The sequence below is a fragment of the Leptopilina heterotoma genome, unplaced genomic scaffold, assembly GCF_015476425.1.
Source record: "Leptopilina heterotoma isolate Lh14 unplaced genomic scaffold, ASM1547642v1 Lhet_297, whole genome shotgun sequence".
NCBI lineage: Eukaryota > Metazoa > Arthropoda > Insecta > Hymenoptera > Figitidae > Leptopilina > Leptopilina heterotoma.
Window position 1 is genome coordinate 340,019 of NW_025111001.1, and position 26,372 is coordinate 366,390.

The following is a 26,372-nucleotide window of genomic DNA, read 5'->3' on the forward strand; positions in this document are numbered from 1 at the left end:
ATCAACGCGGGGGTGTAAGGGGGAATTAGTAGATGGCCTAGCGGACAATGTGGGAATACTTTCTCATATCAAGTATGGCTGCTATGGTGGGATGATGGCCAAAACAATCGTAAGTTGCCGAATCTCTTCTTTTTTGCAATTATTTTTTTCATCTCTGAAAATTTCTCTTTATTTTCTTATATTCCATTAAAAGTAGACGGAAAATTAAATTTTCCCACTAATATGTATATTATTACATTTGAATTCTCCTGTACACGTGTTCACATATTTATAAACACACGTACCTGTAAGCGCAAGACATTGAACCACGCGCATTCTATTTCCATCTCTCTCCCACACTCACACGCCCACCTCACACACAACGCTTTTCCTTTTCGCTGATTATGCCGCTTCACACCTCAACTAATTGCCAGTTGACAATGCAATGAATTGCCTCACGTATTCCTAAATCTCAGATATACGAAAACAATATTTTACTATTATTTCGTAATATTTATTTTTATAATTATATTTATATTATTATTATTATTATTATTATTTGTGAATTTATAATAAACTACAATAAAATTATTACTCGCAACATTTGTTACTATAATTATATTAATATTATAATTTGTAAATTTACTATCATAACTATATTAATAATTATAGTTTGTTTTATTGTTTTTTTATTAATTATTATTTTTTTTATTATTGATATTAATATTATTTGCAATTATTAGTATTATAATTATTTGCAATTATTACTATTATAATTATACTAAAATTATTTTTTTTATTTCAAATATTTTTAAATATCCTGGAACTAAAAATTAATTTCCAAAAAACAATTTAATAATTTTAACTACTTTTTTTAAATTAACCAAAAATTTAAATAAAATAAAAATTATTTCAATATCCAAATCTAAACATTTTTTGTTAGTTTTTTTTAATATGCAAATTGAAAATGACCTCTTCGCTATTTTTAATATTAATAAAATAAAATCTATAAAAACATGTATTAAATTAAATTTTATTTAAGGGAATAAAAAGGGAAGAAAAATTATTCTAAAAATAATAGAAGCAACAACAGAGTTTTAGCTCGAATAAAAAAATTTCCATTTCCACAAACTGAACTATAGGAGACCGATTAAAAATATCCAATCAATAGAAGTTCAAATTTAGAAACTTTTATTTGCAAAAAAAAAAAAAACTTTCTATACTACTTCGTATATATACAAGTACATAATGTTTTGAAACATGATTCCTTCTAGTCTTTATACAATATACCATCGTGCTTTATACCATACCCCATAATTTAAAGTCCATATAATAGAGTAAAACAAAGAAACTAACTGAATTAAAATAACAACTCTTACAAAAAGTTATCAAACTCCTGTATTACTAGAAACATAAAAAAAATTAACTATTTTAAAATCCACATTTTAACACTCATTCAAATAACGTGCGCACCGGTTTTTCTTCAACTTCTAAAGCATACTATCGAATTATGGTCATATCGACAATACTCGTAATTTTAGGACACAATTTTTTTTTTTTTTTTTTTAGAGTTAAAAAACTTTTTTTTCGCTTTAATAAATGGGCAAAAGATAAACGAATAAACGGTAGATACCACAACGCTCTCCATTTAGGACTGACTATAGAATCGACTTGTGGCTCGAAGTCTTTTGCATGCGAATACAACACGTGTTTATCCGACTACACGCGTTGCGCAGATCCTGAACTACTTCCTCATTCTACCCTTTCCATTCACATTCCTATTATAAATTCTCTATACTGTATATATCCTAATGAATATTTTTATTCAACTTATTAAAAATTTAAATTCCCCTCAAAAATTTATATGTTCAAATCAATGTTTAGTTGACATCTGCATTAACTCTACTTACAAACTTTATACTCTAAAAATATTTTATTTCTTTTTAAACTTTGTATTACTTTATAATCTCTCTAAATATCTGATTTCAAAAGTAACTTATTATTAGTAAATAAATTACTATACAATAATAGTTGATTTGAACCAATTGAATTAGTTACCGAAAAGTTCAATTATTTTGACGTAATCTAAACGCGAATTTAACTAAAAATAAATTATTATTATTAAATATTTTATTAGTAAAATATTACTATTTGAATCAGTGACAGAATTTTAATTATCAAATTAGTTATTATTAACTATTTCAAATTTAGAGAGATAATAATAGCAATAATAATAGATAATAATAAAAATAATAATAATAATAATAATCATAATAATATCAGGGTTGACATGAAACTTTAATTTTGTTTTTCCCTGACTTTTCCCTGATTTCCAGAAAAAATTTTCACTCTTTCCTTGACCCTGAAGAACATTAATAACTTCTTTTTTAAATAAATATTTAATCATTATTATTTTTCTATAGGAATTAACATTCTCAAATTCAATAACTTATGAGAATATTATTATAAAACATGAAGAAATCGACCATGTTTGAACCCTTTTCAAAATTCAATTATCTCTAAAAATTCACACAATAACTCTTCTAATATTCAATTATTATCTAAAATTTTACATGAAATTCATTTTTTAATAAATTTTTATTAGAAAATTTTTCGAGAATTCAATTATCTACATACAAAAATAAATAATTTATTTAATAATTGAATATTTCTTAAAATTGAATTTTTATGAAGAATTTTATCAAAAGTTTTAAAAATAATTCAATTCTTTCTGTGAATTTTAAAAAAAATTTAAGAATAAATGCAATTTTATATCATTAGATTTAAAATTGTATAAAAAATAATTGAAGTTCTGCAATAAGTTTTGTTACTTATGTTATTGTTATTTCTTGTGAAGAATTTTATTAAATTTAAAGATTTAAAAAAAAGTTCTTCTTTAAATAATTGAATTCCTGTGAAAATGTTTATTTTTAAAAAGAATTGAATTGCTTTGAAGAAAATTTTATTTTTTACGAAAATAATTGAATTCTTTCGAAGATTCTTACAAACATTTTTGACAACATTTGTATTTCTAGGAAGAATGTTATATTTTACGTAAATAATTTTATTCTACGACCAATTTTATTGTAATTTGTTAAATTTATAAAGCATTTTATCAAAATTTTTTAAATAATTGAATTCTCAAGAAAAATTTTATTATTTATAAAAATAATAGATTTACAGCGAAGAATTTTATTCAAATTTTTTTTAAATAATTGAATTCCCATAAAAAATGTATTGTTTGTGAAAATAATTGAATTCTCAAGAAGAATTGTATTGAAAATAATTAAATTGTATAGGAAAATTTTATTAAAATTGCAATTTTATTAACTAAATCTTTTATAGAATTTTGTTAACATTTTTTTAAATAATAGAATTTTTAAAAGAATTTTATATAAATTTTTCGAAATAATTGAATTTCTCAGAACTATATTAAATTTTTTTCAATTCTCTGAATATATTTAAATTATTTGGAGAAACTTCATTAAAAAATTAAAAATTATTGAATTGGTGCGAAGAAATATATAAAAAAATTGGTATGTATTTGAAGTCCTGTGAAATTTTTATTAAAATTTTGTTTAAATAATAGAATTTTTTTTTTTTAAATTTATTTTTTCCCCTAACTTTTCCCTGATTTTCAAAGAAAATTTTGAATTTTTCTCTGATACTAAGAAATATTTTGATTAAATCTTTAAAAATTTTTAGAAACCCTAAAAAATGTTCTATTACATTTATTTATAAATTTCTTCAATTGTAAAATTGTTTGAGAACATCAATAACTTCTTTTTCAATTAAATCGACTCGGAGTAATCGATTTCTTTATGTTTTGTAATAATTAACGATGACTGAGTGATAAAATAATTATTTTATACAATATAAAGAATTTTATCAAGAAATTTTTAAATAATTAAATTCTTTTGACGAGTTGTAATAAACTTTTTAAAAATAATTAAATTTTTAAAAAAATTCGATTAAAATTGAATTAAAAATAATTAAAATTCTTCACTGAGTTTTATTATTTAAAAAATTAATTGAATTTCTAAAAAGAATTTTATTATTTATGAAAATAATTGAATCTCTGTAAAAAATTTTATCATTTATAAAAAAATTTGTACCTAAATAATTGAAATCCTGAAAAATTTTTTTTATTTATGAAAATTTAAAATTTTATTTAGGAAAATTTTTTAAAATAATTGAAATTTTGTTAAGAATATTATAAAAATTATTGAAAATAATTGAATTTCGAAGAAGAACTTTATTATTTATAAGAAAAATTGAATTTTTTACAAGAATTTAAAAAATTTTTGAACATAATTAAATTTCTGCGAAGAATTTTATTACTTTTGAAAATAATTGAATTTCTACAACTCTTTGTACTTTTAATAAAATTCTCTGACTTTTCCCTGACCTGTGGTAACCCTGTAGATTATTTACTTGTTCTAAATAAAAATTTCCTTCCGACTCAAATAACAATTTTTTTTTAATTCAAATAAAATTTATATGAAACAAATAGAAAATTTATTAGCCTCTGAAGCAAATGTATTTTTTTCTGAGTGTATATTATTAATATATTATTAATATTAATATATTAATAATAATATACATTAAGTAGACATAATTTAATAAAATTATACATTAAGTAAATATAATTTGATAATAATATATATTAAGTAAATATATTCAATAATAAGATAAATATAATAATAATTAACAAATCGAACCAAAAAATTTAAGAATAAAAAAACAGAAAAAAGAAACATAAAGTAAAAAAATAAAATAGAACACTTTCCACCTTCAATAAAATATTTACAATTTAAATTAGCTTATTACATTTTATGTCCACGTGTGTATTTATTTTCAACGAGGCTTCACATTTTATTTTCTCCACTATTTTAATTTTTTATCAACGCATTCGTCAACTGACAAATTCTAATTGAATTTCGTTAACCGAAAAAAAGGGCGACACGAGACTTTGAAAGTATTCGAAAATCAAATAGAAGGTACAAAACACACGAATCAATTATTATTGAGGGCGAAACATATGGTTTAAATTCAATATTTAAAATATGGGGAAGAAGGCGATGTATATAAACACCCTCTCTGTATTTTTAGGGTGAGCTGTTGATTCTTCGAAACCCCTACACACATATATGTACGAGAACCTGATTATAAACTCCCCTTCCTGTTTTCAATGTCATCATGTTTCAATTCTTATTAATTATGTTCCTCACGAACAATAATATGGAAAAAGTAATGAAACATACATTAATTTACTTGTTGAGTACTAAACCCATCATCCTCTTGAAACTAAAAATTTATACAAAAATTGGACATTCTCATTAATCATTCTTCATTAAAATTTTATAAGCATACAAAATATGTCATTTGCCCTCGACAGCAATAGAAAAAAAAATTCTACTCTAATTGGACAAATTTTATTTGAGAAATATTTCAATTGTCTCGACAACAATAAAATAAATGTCATTCATCGATATATAAAGTTGAACGCAGATAGTTAATTTATACAAGCATTAAAAAAAATCAATTAGACTCCAAAATATATTTTCGAGCAATTTAGTCAAATTATAAAAGGAAAAAAAATAAAATGTTTGACAAAAAAATAACGGATGTAATAAAATGTAATTTATTTTTAGGGAATAGTGGTGGGAAGAGAAAAATTTAATTCCCAAGGGCGGTTTTAAATTGAAATAATATTTTTCAAAAATTGATATTTGAAACTTTGAAAGTTAGAGTGCTTAGGAACTTTTTTAAATTAATTTACTATTAATTAATGATTATTTATTTTTATTCTTATCGATTATTACTCTTACTGGTATTGTTATTATTATTGCTATTATTTATTACTTTATTTATTATTTTAAACATTTTTTTATTTTTATTATGTTTTATTTAATATAATTTAATAAAATAATAAAATTTAAGATAATAACGTTTTTATTATATAAGATCGTTAAAAACTGTTTTAAGTAAGAATCTTTGGTGCGATTTTGTAATTTGACTTTGACTTTCGTTTCGATTTTCACTTTGCAAATAACTTTGAGTTTTGACTTCCATTTTCACTCTGATTTTGACTTCAACTCAGACTTTGAAAATCAAAATGAAAATAAAATTCAACGTCAAAGTCAATGTCAAAGTCAGAGTGAAAGTCAAAGACGTCAAAGTCAAATTACAAAATCGTACCCCAGATTTATTTTTTTTCAATTTATTTCTATTTATTGTTATTTATTTTAAATAATTTATATATTTTTATTATTCATAACTACAATAGCGCTCATTAATAATTATTTCTTGTTTATTTATTCATAATTATTTATTTTTTTACGTCAGTGAGCAAAGAATATCCAATTTTTTAATATTGTTTAAAAAACTATAAAAATCTTGTAGAACATTTTTCAAATTACTGAAATTATTTTCAACTTTCAGTACTTTTAAATTACTTTTGAAAAATTTTAATTACTAATTTAAAATTATTGTCTCCAAAATTTTGAACGACAATTGAAAGAAAATAATTTACTTTTTACAGTTTTTACATTAAAATTTTATTACAATAATATTGTTTAGCCTACTTTAAAAAATAAAGTTTTCAAAATAATTTTTATTTAATTTATTTAAATTCGTCAAACTATTAAATTTATTTATTTTTTGCACTAAAATTCTAATAATATTGCGCTACGTATTAAAAAAGAATTTATAAAAGTTTCAAAATATTTAATTTGCGTTTTTCAATTCTTACCAGTAATAATTTTCGAAAAGTTTTATCCTAAAAAAATATTTCATTTACTTAAACGTTCAAAATTATTGTAACATAATTTGTTTATAATATAATAGATCAAATTATATTGTTTGGAATAATATAATTTTTTCTATTTCTTATATCCAAATTTGAGTTTAGGTAAATAAAATTTTTGTCAAAATCAAAAAAAAAGTAAAACAAATTAAAAAAAAGATGACCTACAATAACAATGAAATAAAAAATCATCAATAAAAATATGAGAATAATAATTAATTATTTAATAAAATTATTTTTATAGTAATTTTTTGAGAGGAATTCAATGGTCATAAAAAAATTGATCAGATAATATTTTGACCCTTTTTGAAGTTTTATTTTTTCTAAAAATTGATAGATTTTAAAATCCACACGTAATTTTGTAGAAAATATGTTTTTGTATCCATAAAAAAATTGGCCAATGAAAAAATTAATATTTACAAAAGTTTTAGCATTTTTTCAAAACAAAAAAAAAATAGTTTTCAGGTTAATAATTTAAAAAACATGATTATTATTAAATTTTATTATACGAAAACTCATTTTTTTATGCTCTGAAATTAGTTACAAAAAAACAAATGAGTTTTCGTATAATAAAATTTAATAATAATCATATTTTTTTTAAATTCTTAACCTGAAAACTACTTTTTTTAAATAATGCTAAAACTTTTGTAAATGTTAATTTTTTCATTCGGCAATTTTTATGGCCGCATTGAATTCCTCTCAAAAAATTACTATAAAAATTTCACAATTTCTTATTCAATAAAATACCAAGAAAAAATTTCACTTTTATAAAAAGAGGAACTACAAATAATTAAATAATAAAAAATATTAAATCGAATAATAATTATTAATAGGTAATAATTAATAATTTTCATCTTATAAATAATTTTATAATAATAAACTTTATAAGTGAAAAAAGATTCATCTAAAAAAATCCAATCGAAGACTCTGCACTCGATCGGAGTCTAAGTCTAATTTCACGACAACTTCATATTCAATAAAATACAAAAAAAAAATTCACTTTGACAAAAAGAGAAACTGCAAATAATTGAATAATAATAACCAAAAATAATCAAATAATAATAACCACAAAGTAATCAAGTAACAAATAATAATAAAAAAATAAACAAATAATAAATCTACTAATTAAAAAGCAAAAAAATTGAAATCCTCAGTGCAATTTATTTCGGATATTGTTGAGAGGGAATCTCGTCGAGATTTCTTAAGACTAAAGTTATTACCAATGGTTCGTCGAATTATACCATAAAAGTGAGTTTCCTCGGTTTGAGATTCTTCCGCGCGTTGCCATAGTTTCAAATATGGCGTGAGTTGGGTAGTTTGAGGTGGATGGCTCGCGAGTCGGGGAACGAAATTTTGTTACCCCCTGTTTGAAGGGCAAAGAGAATGAGCAAGAGAGAGAGAAGAGATGGATTTTCAGGACGGGCAACGATGATATTTGTCTTGTTTACGGGAAGACTTATGCGCGTGTGCCGGACACCAAAGTACGAGCAGCTTCGATCAATAGGCCTCTACTAGAAATCTTACACAAAGAAACTCACACGCCTAAAGCATTTCACGTCTATATATATATATATATACGTATTATAGGAGAAAAAAAATAATACACATATACACAAACTGGACATTGCCTCGCGAACTCTCACCAAGATCGTACAAGAAAAACTTTTGCCCCTATACACCTACCCCTACCTGATCCTTTCACTTGAAACTCGAAAAGGAATCAGAGGAAACGCTCGAGGAATAAAGCGAAATGCCAAATACGTGATTCAAGAAATCTAATATAGCCCTTATATACTATTCTCGCACACGTCTCTCGTCATTATTATTCTCTATCAGTCTCCGGATATTAGAAACGTTTCCTCTTTTCATTTTTCAATCCAACACGCGTTTCTCAATTAAACAAAAAAAAAACTATATAAATATAGAGAGATAGAGAGATATTTTTATCCCTGGTATCAAAAGGAACTTCAAGTTTCTTTTTTTAATAAAATAAGTCTCGAGAAACTTTATACATAGAAGAGAAAAGGATTTCAATGCGCCCTTTTTTTTCTAGTCGAGAATAAATTTATACACACGAGTCAATTGTCTAGAGATGAAATTTATATGTGAACTGAATATATTTGCATTTTTATTCATAGTATGCGAAGAAAATGTTTATTCGGACGCACTTTCATCAACTCTTTCAAGATCAATTCTATTCTTAAATTGGATTTTTTAAATTAGAATTTAAAAAAACATTTTTTTTAATAATTTTTCAATTTTACTTTTTACACAATTGCACTGTAAAAAAAATGTTAAATTTTAAAAAGAAGGGTACAATTTTAACTACCAGTGGAATTTAATAAAATATGCACCAATGCACCTTTTTGGAGTTAAAAAAAGGAGAAAATTTTTAACTCTCTAAATTTTACTCCTTTTGCTTTAACTCCAAAAAAGTGAGACCTCCAACTCCAATTTTCATTTTTTATAGTGTTTCGTTCTTCAATTTTCACTGTAAAAAATTTTAATTAAAGAAGCAGGAGTAAAATTTTTTGAGTTTAAAAATTACTCCAAAAGTGACTTAAAAACTGTATAAACAAGAGTAAAACAAAAAGAGTTAATGGTTAACTCTTTTTGTTTTTTTTATTAAAAGAGTCACTGATATTCAAACTTAGAGGGTAATAAATAATAATTAAAATTATTAAAATAATAGTTAAAAAAAATTTCACTACAACTAATTCAAATTAGTAGAAATATTTACTAATTCGAATTAGTGACTGATGACTATTTGCTTTTGAATTAGTAAATTTTACTAATGAATAGTAATTTCTACTAATATATTAGTAAAATTTACTAACTCAAAAGCAAAAAATCAGTCACTAAATTTTCCTAATAAATATATTTATTCATACAAAATATTTATTAGAAATAAATATTTTTTAAAAAATCTTTACTATTTTGAATTAGTGACTAATTTTTTGCTTTTTAGTTAGTAAAATTTACTAACTCAAAAGCAAAAAATACTACTTATAATTTATTAGTAAAATTTACTAACCCAAAAGCAAAAAATCAGTCACTAATTCAAAATAGTAAACATTTTTACTAATTCAAATTTAAAGAGTAAAAAAAAGTACAATTTGAAATCTCTAAATTTTTCCCCTTCTTTTAACTCCAAAAAGGTTGTGACTTTTAAAAAATTCTGTTTGGAGTTAAAATTTTATTTTTTTAGTGTAAAGCTCTTTAAGTCTAAAATAAGTAAAATTTCACTTTATTAAAATTTAGAGAGAGGAATTAATTCTTAACTTATTTTACTCTATTTTCTATAAACTCCGAAACGTGTGCGACCTTTTTAAGAATCCCGTTGGGAGTTGAATTTTATTTTCCTTTTTTCGAGTGCAAATAAAATATTTGAGTACCAAATTGAATTCAAAGAAATCGAAAATTTCACAACTTGAAAAAAATTGAAAAAACATTCAGAGGGTCAATTATGTATAATTTAATTTCTACTTTGACTTTCATTTTCACTTTCACTTTTATAAATTCTTATTTTTACTTTCATTATCGCTTTAACTTCCACATTAATTGATTTTTTTTGTACTTTTATTTTCATTTTCACTTTGACAATTTTTTTTACTTTCATTTTCACTTTGACAATTTTTTTTTGCCTTTCATTTTTAGTTTGTTTTTTTTTTGTTTTCACTTTCATATTGAAAAATTTTTATTTTCTTTGACTATAAAAGTGAAAGTGAAAATGGAATTCTATCAATTTGAAAGTGAAAATAGAAGTGAAAAATAATAAAAATTTATCAAACTAAAAATGAAGGTTAAATAAAAATTTATCACTTTATTAGATTTTTGTTTTCACTTTTATTTTGCGAAAATTTTTTATTTCTATTAAAGTGAAAGTGAAAATAGAAGTAAAAAAATAAAAATCCATTAAAATAAAAATGAAGGTTAAATAAAAATTTAACACTTTGTTACATTTTTGTTTTCACTTTCACTTTGTCAAATTTTTTACTTCTATCAAAGTGAAAGTTAAAATAGAAATTTATCAAGTTGAAAGTGAAAGTAGAAGTAAAAAAAATAAAGATCCATCAAAATAAAAATGAAGGTTAAATAAAAATTTATCACTTTGTTAGATTTTTGTTTTCACTTTCATTTTGCCAAATTTCTATTTTCGCACTTTCTATCAAAGTAAAACTAAAAATAGAAATTTGCCAAGTTGAAAGTGAAAATAGAAGTTTAAAAAAAGAATCTATCAAAATGAAAATGAAGGTTAAATAAAAATTTATCACTTTGTTAGATTTTTGTTTTCACTTTCATTTTGCCAAATTTCTATTTTCGCACTTTCTATCAAAGTAAAACTAAAAATAGAAATTTGCCAAGTTGAAAGTGAAAATAGAAGTTTAAAAAAAGAATCTATCAAAATGAAAACGAAGGTTAAATAAAATTTTATCAAAGTTAAAGTGAACATCAAAATCAAAGTAGAAATGAAAGTCAAAGTAATCCCATTGAGAGTTGAATATTAACTCCATTTCTTACAGTGTAAACAAAATACCGAAATATAACATTAATTGAACCAAAATCAAGAATTTCAGAACATTAAAAATAATTGAAAAACAATTCAGACAATTCCAACATTGCGGATCAAAAGAGATTTGTCAATTTCAACATTAATTCAAGACTGGAACTAAAATTAAACGTAGAAAATTTTACTTCGACAACCTGCCATTCCTCGGGAATGATTTACGATTCTTCATCATCATGACTTGACCATAAACCTATTCAAAAATTCATTCTCTTCATTATTCCGAAAATAACATGTTTTTCTCAATCACCCGTTTCCTGGTTTGAAAAGCCAAAGTTTCATTCTTCCACAAAACTCCCCTTTCTCCTGGGGGGTGGGATTTATAAATATATTTGTGTTGTTGGATGATGCGTTCTATGACTATAGTGGAGCCGATTGCGCCAACTGCAAAAAAAGGGGATATATACCTTTTTTTCAACAAAATTTCTAACATACGGGCGTATTTACGACTATTTTCGGAGAATCTGTCAAATGATTACGTCGCGGCATACAGAACCGCAGTTCCTCACAACACACTACACTACCTTGGATAACCCAACCCTCTATTTTCAACCCTCGCATAATCCAATTTCCATTCTACTAGTCCCTTATCGAGCATTCAATACTGTTGATGCTGTCCTTTTCATCGAGACTGACTAAATCCTCAAAATTGCTGTCAATTTCGAAAATTCGATTTCCACGTTCATATCCCTTTTTTGTCATTCTTCATATCGTCTTATATTGGCGAACGTTAATTAATTTTTATTTTTCCCATTGCTTCGAATTTTTCAACACAAATGTGTTTAATCCCTACAAATACACAATATACCTTCATCTACTCAGAGGAAAAATTTAAATTAATCAAAATATAATGCCACAAATTGTCTGCATTCATTCGAGGGGTATATTTAACAATCACTGCTACAAAATCCGAATAGACACGTAAAGAATATTCAATTATTTTTCATTCAATCGTCCAGTTCTTTGAATTTATTTTTAAACTACAAAGAAAAATTTTAATCTATCGCTGATAAATGAGAGCAAAAATTTTTAATTTGAAAGTTTTTATAGAAATTCAATCACTTTTTCATAAAGAAAATAAGAGGCGACCTTTAAAAATCCAATATCAAAATTGATCAACGATTTTTAATTTTTTAATGACGAGAAAGATTTATGTACATCACTGACATTTTTAAGATCCTTTATACTACATATATCCAAAACAAAAATTCAACTCAAAGCATTTATCACTCTTTCAAATTTAAATAAGTCTAGTTTCACTGATTCATATGGTATTAGTGGATTTTCATTAACTATTATTTTAATAATTTTAATTATTATTTAATAATTAGTTAATAATTTCTAAGTTTGAATCAGTAAAATTTCACCGAAGATCAGTGAAATTTGTCTAAAATTTTTAAAAATTACTAAAATGTCAGTTATTTTTCACTGATTGGACAATTAAAAAATGACTGAAAATTACAGTGACGTATCTTGAAAATTTAAGTTAACCATTAGAAAGTAACTGCAAGTTGTCAGTATTTTTTTTAAATGTCAAATCAGTAAAAAATGACTGATTAAAATCAAAAGAATACAATTAATTAATTCATTATTATATCTCAATGAGTGAAATTTGAGTAATGTAAAGTCACTTTAAATTAATGCAAAAATAAACCTATGAATTCGTAAAATTTCACTAATTTTTCACTGATTCATATTTATAAGCTTTGCTGTTAATTAAAGCCAAAACCATTCTAAAGATTTAAAACCCAAAGAAAAATTTTGAATATACAAAAATCATAATTATTGAATAAAGGCCAATTTTTATAGCAATTATTACATTCTAAAGAATTCTACTATTAAATTTTAGTAGCAATCAGTGAAATTTTACTAATTGTTGGTATAATTTTACTACCTATCAATAAAACTTTACTAAATCTTACTGTAATTTTACTCATCCTGAGTATACTTTCACAATCAATCACTGAAATTTTACTGAGTGTTAGTATAATTTTGCTACCTATCAGTAAAATTTTACTAATTTGTTTATGAAATTTTACTAGCAATAAATAAATTTTTATTAATTGTTAGTGTAATTTTGCTAGCAATCAGAATAATTTTACTAATATTGTAAGTATAATTTTTCTAGCCATCAGTAACATTTTACTGATTCTAAAAATAATTTTATACTAGCATTCAGTAAAATCTTTCTAATTTTTACTGAAACTTTACTAACTTTATATTTACTTATATAACATTTTATTAATTGTTAGTCTAATTTTACTAGCAATCAGTAAATAAATTTACTAAATCGGAGTTTAATTTTACTAACAATCAGTAAAATTTTCCTAATTGTCAAAATAATTTTATTATTTTTAGCATTTTTTACTAGCAATCAGTGAATAATTTTACTAATTCTGAGTAGGTATAATTTTTACTAACAACCCACAAAATTTTTCTAATTTTTGTCTGATTTTACTATCAATCAGTGAAATTATCTAATTCTTAGTATAATTTTTCAAACAATCAGTACAATTTTAATAATTCTTACTATAATTTTTCAAGAAAACAATTTAACATTTTTTCAATTGTTAGTCCAAATTTACTAGGTGTCAGTAAAATTATACTAATTATTACAATAACTTTACTAATTTTCAGTAGAATTTTACTTATATTTAGTAGATCTGTTTTATTAAAAGTCAGTTAAAATTCAAGTTTTTTTTCAAAAAGTTTCATTAATGCACTTAGTGAATCAAATAACTATAGCAATTAGTAAAATTCTACTATAAGACGAATAAATATTTAGTACTCTCTAAATCTGAATTAACAAAATTCTACTAACAAATACTAAATTTCACTAACTGTTAATCATTTCCAAGTAAAACAAGTTTCTTGATTTTGATTCGTAAAATATGACTGAAAACTACTTTTTTGACTTTTAATAAAATAGTTTCACTAATTGTCAGTAAAATTCTAATAATAATTAGTAAAATTTCACTGACTGCCCAGTAAAAGTATTTCTAATTCATTTGGTGGACGACTTTTCGTTATTTCATTAGTAACTTTTCTCCAATTCAGATTTGGAGACTAACAATTAGTCATTTTTTCTGAGTTAAATTTCTTAGTTTTAACTGACAATCAGTGACTGACTTTTTTCTTGTAAATCAGTTAGAAAAAACTGACTTTTAATGAAAAAATAATTGATTTTCAGTAAAAAAAATACGTGCAAAATGGTTAAATCAGTTTAAAAAAATCTACTAAAACATCACTTATTTTTAACTGATAATCATTTATTTTTAACTAAATGTCAATACACGAAGAAAAATATACAGTAACTTTTACTATACTTTTATAGTAAAACATTTCTGGTATAGCATTTTTGGTAACTTTTACTACTTTCAAAGTACATATATTTATAAAAATTAGTAAAATTTACTTCGAACGTAGCAAAATTTACTCCAAAAGTAGTCAAAATTACCAGAAATTTTTTACTATAAAAGTAGTAAAAGTTACTTTATATTTGTTTCCGTGTAGAAATTTTACTATTTGAATTAGTAACTAACTTTTTGCTTCTAAATCAGTTATTTTTAACTGATTCAAATTTAGAGAGTAGAATTGAAAATTTGGATTTTAAACGCGGAAAAACTGTTTCCTTCTAACAAATATACAAATTTAACTATTTTAGCGAAATTTTTATTTATTTCAGTTAAAACTTTCACTATTCTAGATAAACATATCGTTGGTCCAGATGAAGTTTTTTTCATAAGTAATTTTTTTTATTTATTATTTTCGATCTGGGAAATTTTGAAAATCTTCCCAAATCGAAAATAATAAAAATTCATTATTTCGAAAAATGTTCAAGTTGTAATTTTGACCACATGGGATAAATTCGAGATAAAATTAAATATCCCCCTACCCTCTCCACTCTCATATATGGATAATCCTCGTCTCTATTCCCTATACATGTGAATATATATATATATGAATCGTCTAAATTTTCCAGAAAACGCATATAATCATAATGACGGGAGAAGGGATCGAAAGGGAGGGTAAAATGGAAGGGGAGCCAAGTTTTGGATCGGCGGAAGGGACAGAAATGGTGTATGACAGATCGGCACGAGCAAGACGTCGGGTAGAAGCGTGTGCCCGTGTCCGCTCCGCTCCTCACACATTCACTCTCACTCCCAAAAAAAGAAAAAAAAACCTGGTGAAAAGGACAAACATTCAAACATTGAGCGCGTAAAAGTGGTCCTTTTACTTTTATATACACACATTTTTTTTTCCTCTTCTTCTTCATCCACTTTTTCTCTCTTCTTCCGACTGTTCTTCCTTCATATTCCCCTCCCTTTTAACCAGAGTTGAATCTTGGCATTCTTTTCCTTCTTCGTCGTCTTTTTTATTTCTTTTCCCTTATCCCCCACTTGACACAAGAATACCTGTTCGCTCGCAAGGAGAGTGTGCGCACTGACCATTGTCCGCGCCAATCGGTGATCCCCCCCGTTCCTGCGGGCTAGTGACATCCACTAGACTAGATGATCCCCCAGCTGCCCCACCATTTCCTTGCCACGTGCCGATAACGCCCTTCTTTCGATATACCGGCTCTCCCAGAATGAGAGAGAGAGTTTTTCGAAAGAGACCTTTTTATAATATAGAACGTCAAGCACACAGAGAGAGAGTGAACACGAGAGAAGGGTTCGTTCGCATCTCGCATATCTCGCCGGTGAACAATTTTTCAAATCCATGTGTCGTGACAGTTATTGTTTTTTGTGTGACGCTCCGAAAACATGTGGCGGGAGAGTTTAAACAGTGCAACTAATTCTTGGAGAAAGGTACATTATTGTCAACAGAGACACCGGCAAACCAAAGGGATTTATTACAAAAGTGAAAGTGACAGTAAACAGAAGTTTCAAGCTTGGAGATGATGATGATTGTGATCGACATTCATTTACCTAGTCTAGGGTAAGAAAATGATCTGTTGATCTTTTTCACGTGTGAAAATTCAATTCTAAACTATGAAATTTAATTATATTTGAAATTACTCCGAAAAACTTTTTTTTTTGTATTCATTTCTCGCAGTGTTGTCACTTTAACTGATTCAAAACTATTTCTAATTCAGTTCAATTCGATTCAATTAAATTTTATTCAATTTTATTTAATTCTATTCTATTCTATTCAATTCTATTCTTTCAATTTGAAAATTGAATTCTATTCGATTCAATTTGATACAATTGAAACTTGAATTCAAACTTAAATTCTTAATCCAAAAAATTATGTATATTGGCAGATTCCAAAAACTATCAGATTTTACCAATCAGTGTTTTCGGAGCAAAAAATGTTGCTAGTAGATTTTTCTGATTAGCAAATTTAAAAATAGTAAAAGTCCTGAAAGTTCAAACAAATGATATTAATTTACTTCTTCAAAATTAAATTTTATTACAATAATTTTCGTCCCTATAAAAAAAATTTATAGTTTCTAGATGTAAAATTTAAGCTTTAAATTTTTATAGCACTGAGTAATTTTTTAAAATGTTTTTAATTCAATTTTAATTTGTTTTACTTCTGAAAATTCATTTCAACGTTCAAAACTAGGATCATAAATTTAACAAGAGATTTTAATTCGATTTTATTTCTCTCTTAATCTGAATCAGTGCGAAAATTCTATTAATTATCACTCATTAACAATTAATTGTCGCTGATTGAAAATTAATATTTGTCACTGATTAAACATTATGTATCATTCTCTCTCTGAATTGGAATTAGTAAAAATGTTTACTAATTTTAATATAGTGACTGACTCTTTGCTTTTCAATTAGTAAATTTTAGTAATAAAGTAGTAAAAATTAATATCTATTAGTAAAATTATTAATAAATTCTTAGAAATTAATATCTATTCATAAAATTACTAATAAATTTTAGTAGAAATTGATATCTATCACTAAAATTACTAATAAATTTTAGTAGAAATTAATATCTATCAGTAAAATTACAAATAAATTTTAATAGAAACTATTATCTATCAGTAAAATTACTAATAAATTTTAGTCAAAATTAATATTTTTCGGTAAAATTACTAATAAATTTTAGTCGAAATTAATATTTTTCAGTAAAATTACTAATAAATTTTAATCAAAATTAATATTTTTCAGTAAAATTACTAATAAATTTTAGTAGAAATTAATATTTATCAGTAAAATTTATTAATTCAATAGCAAAAAGTAAGTCACTATTTCAAACTAGTAAACATTTTAACTAATTCAAATTTAGAGAGCCTGAGTAAGAATAATGACTAAAAATTACTCCAAAAAGTTAGTCAATATTTCAGTCTATTCACGAACATTTAAACTCCAAATTCTCACTGTTTCTGATTACGTGTGAATTTACCCGATAATAATATTTTACTAATCATTAAAATAACAATTGACTCTAAACTATTCTGATCAGCATAATTTTAATAATTATCAGAGCACCGATTAATTGGAAATTATAAGGATCAGTAAAATCTTATTTGTAATTAAAGTGATGGAAATTAATTTCATATTTTGACGATCAATAAACTCCTAATTGATCAGCAATCTAATTTATAAATCAATAACATATTATTATATTCTCAACAAAATTATCCAACTTTAAAAATAAAGCAAATAACATTTATTACAGTATTAAACGAAAACAATAATTGTTATATTATAGATGGAAAATGGATTAATAATCATGTCACTAAATTTTAATGAATAGAAAACTTTCCCAATTAACAGAATTTACAAAAGTAGAAAGTAAATTTAAATCATTAATAGTCACTATTAAATCACTATAAATAATTTGAACGTTTTGGACGTTCAAATGAATTAAATATTTTGTACGATCCACAAGTTTTAAACATTCAAATGAATAAAATATTTGTTATTAAAAATATTTTCACAAGTTACTGACTGCAAAAATTAAAAAGTTCAATGTTACAAAACTAAAACTGTATAAAAAAATGGGAGACTAACTAAAATTAATTTTTTTTATAGTAATGCAAAATTATTGTAAGAAAAATTTAATTGAAAATAGAAATAAATAAATTTCGTTCTCTTGAATGTTCAGAAATTTTAATTTCATTGAGCTTAAACCGTTAATAGTGAATTTAAATAATTAATCACAGAATATCATTAAATTAAATTAAGAATTGAATTAGTCAAAGTTTTAATTGTCCCAATGCTTAAACAAACACGTGCGAGAAAATTCGACTATCAGTATTGATCAAGAATGCTAATTACAAAAAAAATTCGAATTCCAACAAGAATTTTATTTCGCCAGTGCCTAAGTTCCATACTTTTATTGAGTAATATAAATTTTAAACGTACTCTTTAAAATCTATACCAAATATTTCACTCTAAATTTATACCTAAAAAAAGTTACTTGAGATGATAATTATTTCCGCGGTTTATTTTTCTAAAAATAAATAAAGTGCAGAAATAATTAACATCTCAATGCAATTTCATTATCAAAAACGAAAAAGTAGAACATCCCAAAAATAATCCAACTACATTTTAAAAATATCCATTTAATTTAAAAAAGTTAATTTGATTCTCAATTCCATTAATTTCAAATTTCTTTCCCTTTACAATTACTCCAGAAATAAATTTTCCCATAAAAAAGTCTTTTAACTTCAAAATAGAAAGTTAATTAAATTTTCCCTTTTTTTTTAAAAGAAGAATTAAATTTTAATATATTTCTAAAAGACTCATACCAATAAATAAAGATAATAAAGATATAAAAAGAAATGTAAACCTTTAGACACTAATGAATTTTCAATTTTAAACGAGACTTTTTTCTCATAAACATAAAATAAAAAATAATGAGATTAAAATATTAAATCTAGCTAGAAACTTGTTTTCGACAATTTTTTCATTTTTCGCTTATCGAATTTCAGATAATAAAGGTTAAAGTCGAATAAACAGAGAAACAATATGTGCAGTGAAATACTATGATTAAAAACTGTTTCGAAACTATAAAAAATTTTAAAATATCAATATTTCACGAAATCGAAATAAAAATAATTCAACTTCTAAAAGATATACTCCTGCAATAATTCTTTCAAAACGTTGAAAAATAAAATACAAAATTGATTCTCGGGGTTCAATTAATAATTAAAAATTTCCAAATAAGATTATTAAAAATTTGCCAAAAATTAAAAACTAATCAAAATTGAATTCCGTCTCTTTAATCCTGCTTTAAAATGTTAAATAATCCTTGCATAATCTTTTAATAATCTTTTAATAATCCTACTTTAATAATTCAATGCGGAAAGTAACAAAATTTTCCAACTTTTAAAAAAATTACAATTTTTTTGCAGATATCAAATTGAGACAAAAAACGAATCAAAACGTTGCTTCGCAACACTTTTGATTCGTTTTTTTGGCTCAATTTGATATCCGCAGAAAAACTGTCATTGCGAGTTTGAAAAAAATACGAAAAAGAATAAATTATAGGAGCTATAATTTTCTAATTTTTTATTACCATCGAATAGTATGAATATTTCGAATTTTGTCAATTGAACCAATTAAATAAAGAAAAGTGGCATCCGAAAAGATTCGAAAAAATGAAAAATATTGCCGAGAAAAATTGAAAAACAATTTTTCACTGATTTTCAGAAATTCGTTTCTCAAGTATAAGAGAATAGGCACATATAGACATGAGTCACCCTCACCAGGACCCTGATTCAGTTGGTGTTCCTATCGAACCACTTTCGAGGGTGTCTCACCACGTCTCGTTCGCCAACTTTCGGTTTTCTTTTTCTCCCTTCGTATACGAAATTCTCGTTAGACGCGTGAACCCTCCACTTCGATTTTCGTCGACTAAAATCATTATAACATTCTCAATTAATGCCGCCATGCGCATGGAGACCTTATTTCAACCTCACCCCCCTCAATATAATTTCGAAATCCTCTTACAGGCATCGCATCAACTAGATTCATTAATAAAGTATCAAATTCCTGATTGGGGGTGGCAGCCTCCAATTCAAGAGGGCTGAAATCGTTCAACACACTTTTTTTCAACGTTGTAGCAATTTTTGATGGTCAGAAAATCAATATCAATACAAAATATTTCATTCCGGACAATAGTGAAAAATTTCATCTTTCTTCAGTTCTTCGACTTCATCTCAATGTTTACAATACTCAACAAATCATTAAAAATATTTGTGACACTCAACAACTAACTCACTGCCAATATTTACAACACAAAATTTAAGAGCACTCTCAATTTTAATCCTCTTTCAAAACTAATACCAATCGATTTATTTGACAGCCAAACTTAATAAACTAATTAAAATCATTCATTCCCTAAAATCCACCTAATTAATTAGTTTATAATTTAAGAAAACTCAAGGAATTTCGTCCTATGATTTCAGACATTAGAGTCGAAGAAGAAACGGGGCCACCCGGAGAAGGTAGGCGAGAGCTAAAAAGTGGAAACTCGAGAATGACGTCGACAGTGGTCCAGGAAGTGAGGCTGCCCGATCCGGCAGAATTGGACAGTGATGGGTCGAGCAGTGAGGATCGCGACGCCAGGAAACGACTTCTTGGCGAGGCAGATTCTTCGGGTCCGAAAAAAAGACGAAAACAATCGACTCCAGTGAGATTTCCCACATCATTAATGTTGGGCGATCATCCCGAGTCAGAGGAAGAGGTCGAGAATGCGGATCCAGATGCGGATGCAGTTTCGGAAGGTAAGCCGAATTCGCCAGCGGCAGAATCTCTTCAAGGTCATCCAAGAATAAAAGACGAAAATTTAAATACAGAATTCCGCTGTCAGTATTGTAGTCAATCATTCGATGACAAAGCGAGTCTCGATATGCATTTAGAATGCGAGCACAATCTTGTAGCGTCCCAAATACATTCCGAGAGTCAATCACCACATTCAAGAAGCAGTCAAATTCAAATGAAAATAGAAACGATCAATCAATTAGATCAGTCCCTTAATTTAGTTAATGTCCCAAATATTGAAATGAAAAATTTAGCTTCCCCGTGGCTCGCAGAGCAGGTGCAATCATCACAAAATCAACAACCAAACGAAGAATGGTCAGCCTCAATTCACATGATGCCAAAATTACCAGCCTTACCAAATTTCCCCGGAGGTCTACCTCAATATTTACCATTACCTCCAGGTTTTCCACTAACGGATTCTAGTCAGATTCATAGACCAAATTTAGGCCCAGCGCCAATGAGGATTTTCAATCCCGACGCATATTGTGATCTTTGCCATAAAGAATTTTGCAATAAATATTTTCTTAAAACGCACAAAGCAAATAAACACGGGATTTACGTCGATTCACCAAATCCAGTGTCAATCGGCGAAATTGGTGGAGCTCCTGTACCAATTTACCCCATTGGACAAATGCCTCCACAAATAGCAGGACAATTACCAGTACAATTGCCCGGAAACAGTGTCAAATTGGAACCTGCTCTTAAACTAGATAATAATGTTCCCGTACAATCCCCAACAATTCCATGTGATGTTTGTCAAAGAATGTTTTTAACTGAAGAATCCCTTATGAAACACAAACAAACAGTTCACAGTGATCCAGCAGATCAGACGAATCAAATGCAAACAATGGATGATGAACGAGAAGTACAGTATCAAAGTCCAGGAGCGATGGAGATGCTCTTTAAACAAGAATACGGACTCGAGCAGGAAGACAGTTCATTCATGCCACCGCCAAGGCATCTTTCACCACAGGCCATTCAGCAGGCAAAAGAAGCCAATTTCAGCGTGGAACGTCTCCGGAAACTAGGAGTCCTAAATCCGGACGCATTCTGTGAAATCTGCTGCAAAGAATACTGTAACAAATATTTTCTACGTACACACAAATTCAAGAGGCATGGTATCATAATCCAAGACGAGAAACCACCACTAAACCCCGGTTCAGCAGCCACTTGGCATCAAGTGCAAACCAGTCCCCTAAACCTAATCATCAACGAATCGGGAAACGGATCCGAGTTCAGCGATCGATCGACTGACGACCACGAGTGCAACACATGTGGCATACGTTTCCAAACACTCGGCCTCTACGAATCTCATCGCCAACGAATTCATCCCACCGACGAAGAGACATCATCAAAAAATGAATTCGAAACCGACACTCTAGATCAACGATCAATTTCAAATAACGACTCCATTTCGGAGGATCTCCAAAAACTACAAACCATGATCCTCCAACTAAATGGCATCGAAAACAAAATTTTCCCCTGCTTCGTTTGCGGTAAGGAATGCGATTCAAAAGCAACCCTAAAAAACCACATGACGGAGCATGGTATCACATCGGACGAGCCTAGTTCTCCATCTCACAGTCGAGAAAAGTCCCTGACACCTCTTAGTACAACGACATTCTGTACCCTCTGCGAAAAAGAATATCCCAATCAGGATGCTCTAAGAAAACATATATCCGAAGACCACAAATCAGTCTCAACTAGTGATTTAAATTCCCTCCCTCAGTTACCATCGATTTCAATGCCCACAACACCAACCTCATCCGTACCAACACCTGAACGCAAATCCTCATCACTAACCCCAACTTCCAGTTACTGCGAAATTTGCAACAAAGAACTCTGCAACAAGTACTTCATGAAGACCCACATGCAACGAATGCATGGCATCGAAATCGAAAATGGAGCACAGATCGGTGGCGTGATTTGCAACATCTGCAACAAGGAACTCTGCTCCAAGTACTTTTTACGAGTCCACAAGCACAACACACACGGGATTATCGAAGAGGGCTCAAATCTCTCCACAAACAGCAAACCCGATGCATTCGAAGCCACAATTCCAGACGACTCATCACTAAAACCAGAACAATTAGGCGATTTAAATCATCGCTATTTCACTCATTTCACCGAAGTCTGTCCCATCTGTAACCGACGATTTCGAAGCATCAAATGGCTCAAAGCTCACCTCCTGAGCGATCACGGAAAACTCGGTGTCGACAAATGGAAGGAACTCGAACAACAGTACCAAGCGTCTCACACGAAAAATAATCGCTTACCCGGTACCTCTCGCATTCCCTCAACAAATTCAAATCTAAAAATCCCCAACGGCTTCGAATCGGCCCAAAACAAAGTCCCCGATCTCTCCTCCCTCGGCAATCAAGTTCTCTCCAATCTATTCGGCTCATCAACCGAGGATCAACAATCCAAGAACTACAGATGCTCCTATTGTAACTTCACCACGACAGTTCTACCCTTTCTCTTCCTACACGAAAGATCGCACACAAATCCCCAGGAGAACATTACCGAAAACGAGAGGATCCTCCAGTGTCCTCTTTGTCCAAACAGTTTCTCTCAACCCGATCACTTTCATCATCATCTTTTAACTCGTCATCAATTCCCAAATTTTCTCTCCCAACTACCCCCACCAATATTCAACTCCTTCAGTGACAAAATTCTCGAATCAAAAGAACCCTTCATGGACAAAATTATCGAATCATCAAAAGACGAACCCGACGAACAAAAACAAAGTCCACGAATCACAAACAACGAAAACGATACATCCCAAAAGAAACCCGACACTGCCGTCCAAGTGACACCACAAGGAGTCTATAAATGCGCTCAATGTGGATTTGCAACAGCAAATTTAAATCGAATCAAAAAACACATCAAGAAGGATCACAAGGCATTTGGCGAACCGACGGAAAGTGTCATTTCAGAATTGAGCAAAATTCTCAAAGAGGTCGCGAATAAGCACAAAGTTCCAGCAAGTTACGCAATGCCTCAGGACATGAACTCAAATCCCGAGAAAACAATAATGCAACCATTTTTAATCGAAGAACAACAATTTCTATCATCAGCGCAAGATTGCAGTACAACTGGCGGCGAAGAATCCGGATCCAAACGTTTCGCTCCGGCCTTAGTCTACCTACCAGTTAAGGCTCGAGTCAGTGGTTCTCTCACGGCATCATTCACCTTAAGTCCCGCATAAAATCAACTTTTCTCAGGAAGAACAATTTTCTCTTTTGCGCCATATGCCTAACATCAATTTTTTGGAAAAAAAATTCTAAGAAAGAAAATTGCACATTTTTCTTTCAAGATTTAGAAAAAAAAACGATGGTCCAGATTGCACCTCGTTAAAATTAGAGCACACGGTATTTGTTCCTAAATTGCCAATGAGAATATAGTATTTTTTTAAGAAAACCCTCATTCTGATTAGTTTTTTTGATCGTTTCTATTTCATTAACTCGGTATACGTATAATTGTACAAAAAAAAATAAATAAATCGATCATCCCTCGATTAAAAACTAATTGGCCCCGTAGAAAAAAAAATTTATTGTAATACATATATTCTAATCGCGATGTTATAGTTGTAAATATAAATTATAATTAAGATTGATTGAGTGATCGAGACAAAGTTCCTATTTTAAATATAACGTCGGGGCCCCTCTCTTCAGGGAAGATCGACAAATTTTCTTCTCTAAAAACCAAATAATTCCCCTTTCCTTTTTTTTCTAACGCAGAGATATTTCATTTCTATCAATATATTATAATAATAGTCGAACCTTATTCAACTAAGCGCCAATTTACATAATAAGACCAAGATTTATATAATTAAAATAACAAGAAAAAAATCTAATATAAAAACTATAGAATATTTTTCGTACGGGAACAATAGAGATCGGATAGATTTTGCAATAAATACCATTGTTATCAATATAAATACGACATTAAAAATAATCCCGTCTTATAATAATTACGAAGGAAAAAAAAGAAGAAGAAGAAATACCGATAATATTTAAGACTTAAAATTTAGAGAATATCAAGGAGCAAAAACTAACAAACTCAGGGTGAACACAGTATAACCCAGTAACAAAAGTACAATATTATACACAGCCAACCCATTATTAAATATAATCGAAAAATATATTTGAAATATATTTGAAAAAATTGTATGATATAAAAGTCCCAAGTTTTTTATAAAAAAAAGAAATGATCTCCCTTTAAAATATTGACATGAAAATGACCAAAAAATGAGAATGTAATAAAGAACGCTCTATTAATTTAGTAATCTAGTCAAGCAAAAGCTAGTCTCTAGAGAAGATAAAGAAAAAAACCTAAGAAAAACCATATTTATCGACACGGGAAAAAAATGGATATTGAAAATTTAAATAAATAGTAAAATTATAAACATATTACAGGGATGTAAAGAGAGGGTTTAAATGTATTATCTAGATTTTAACGCTTTATATTTGTACAATTTCGTTTAACATCTGATGCACTAATTATATAATGTCTAGAAAATTAACTGGAGCATTTAAAATATTCAAGTATTTCTCCCGTGCACGCACGCAACGATCAACATTTTAATTAATGTAATTAAGTTAAATGCGGTTTCTCTTTACACAAAATAAATTTAATATAAATACTTTGTATTTATTTTTTTTTTTTATTTTTATGATCCACAAAGTTCTGAACGTAGCGTAAAAAATAAATCTTACTTTCAATCCACTAAAAATAAATTAGTACAATTTTTGACTGAATAAGTCTTGAGAGAATGATTTTAAGTACTAAAATTTACTGCTTAGAAAATATGAGTAAACTATAACTATTACTCTATTTTCAAAGTAATACCAAAACTATCAGCAACTTCTGCGCATTTTTTATGATAAATTTTAATATTTTCGAAGTAAATTTTACAATTTTTGGAATAAATTTTACTAATTTTTAAAAAGAACTTCGAACACAGCAATTTTTACTCTGAAAATAAAATCAAAACTATCAGGAACTTCTGCACATAACTGCTGGTAAATTTTACTTTTTTAAAAGTAAATTTTACTACATTTGAAGTAAACTTTACTAATTTTTACAAAAAACTTTAAACGCAGTAATTCTTACCCCGAAAATAGTAAAAGTTGCAAAGCAAAAATTCCATACAGTTTAAAATTTTTAATTTTTTTATAAATAATAAAACTTACTGTACATTTTACTCTAAAAATAGTAAAAGATGCAGAAGTTCCAGACAGTTTAAATTTTACTTTGTAAATACTAAAAGTTACTCTACATTTTACTC

General features: G+C 27.1%; 1 protein-coding gene across 2 annotated transcripts; it reads left to right on the forward strand.

Moving 5' to 3' along the window:
• LOC122504414 lies at positions 1 to 26,175 on the forward strand. Of its 2 annotated transcripts, none has more exons than XM_043615524.1 (2): positions 1 to 109; positions 20,728 to 26,175. In XM_043615524.1, the coding sequence occupies exon 2, from the start codon at positions 20,799 to 20,801 to the stop codon at positions 24,288 to 24,290; it is 3,492 nt and encodes a 1,163-aa protein (XP_043471459.1). In that variant the 5' UTR covers positions 1 to 109; positions 20,728 to 20,798; the 3' UTR covers positions 24,291 to 26,175. The 2 variants fall into 2 exon arrangements, with proteins under 2 accessions (XP_043471459.1, XP_043471458.1); XM_043615523.1 differs by lacking the exon at positions 1 to 109 and adding an exon at positions 15,787 to 16,292.
• The last annotated feature ends 197 nt before the right edge of the window (positions 26,176 to 26,372 follow it).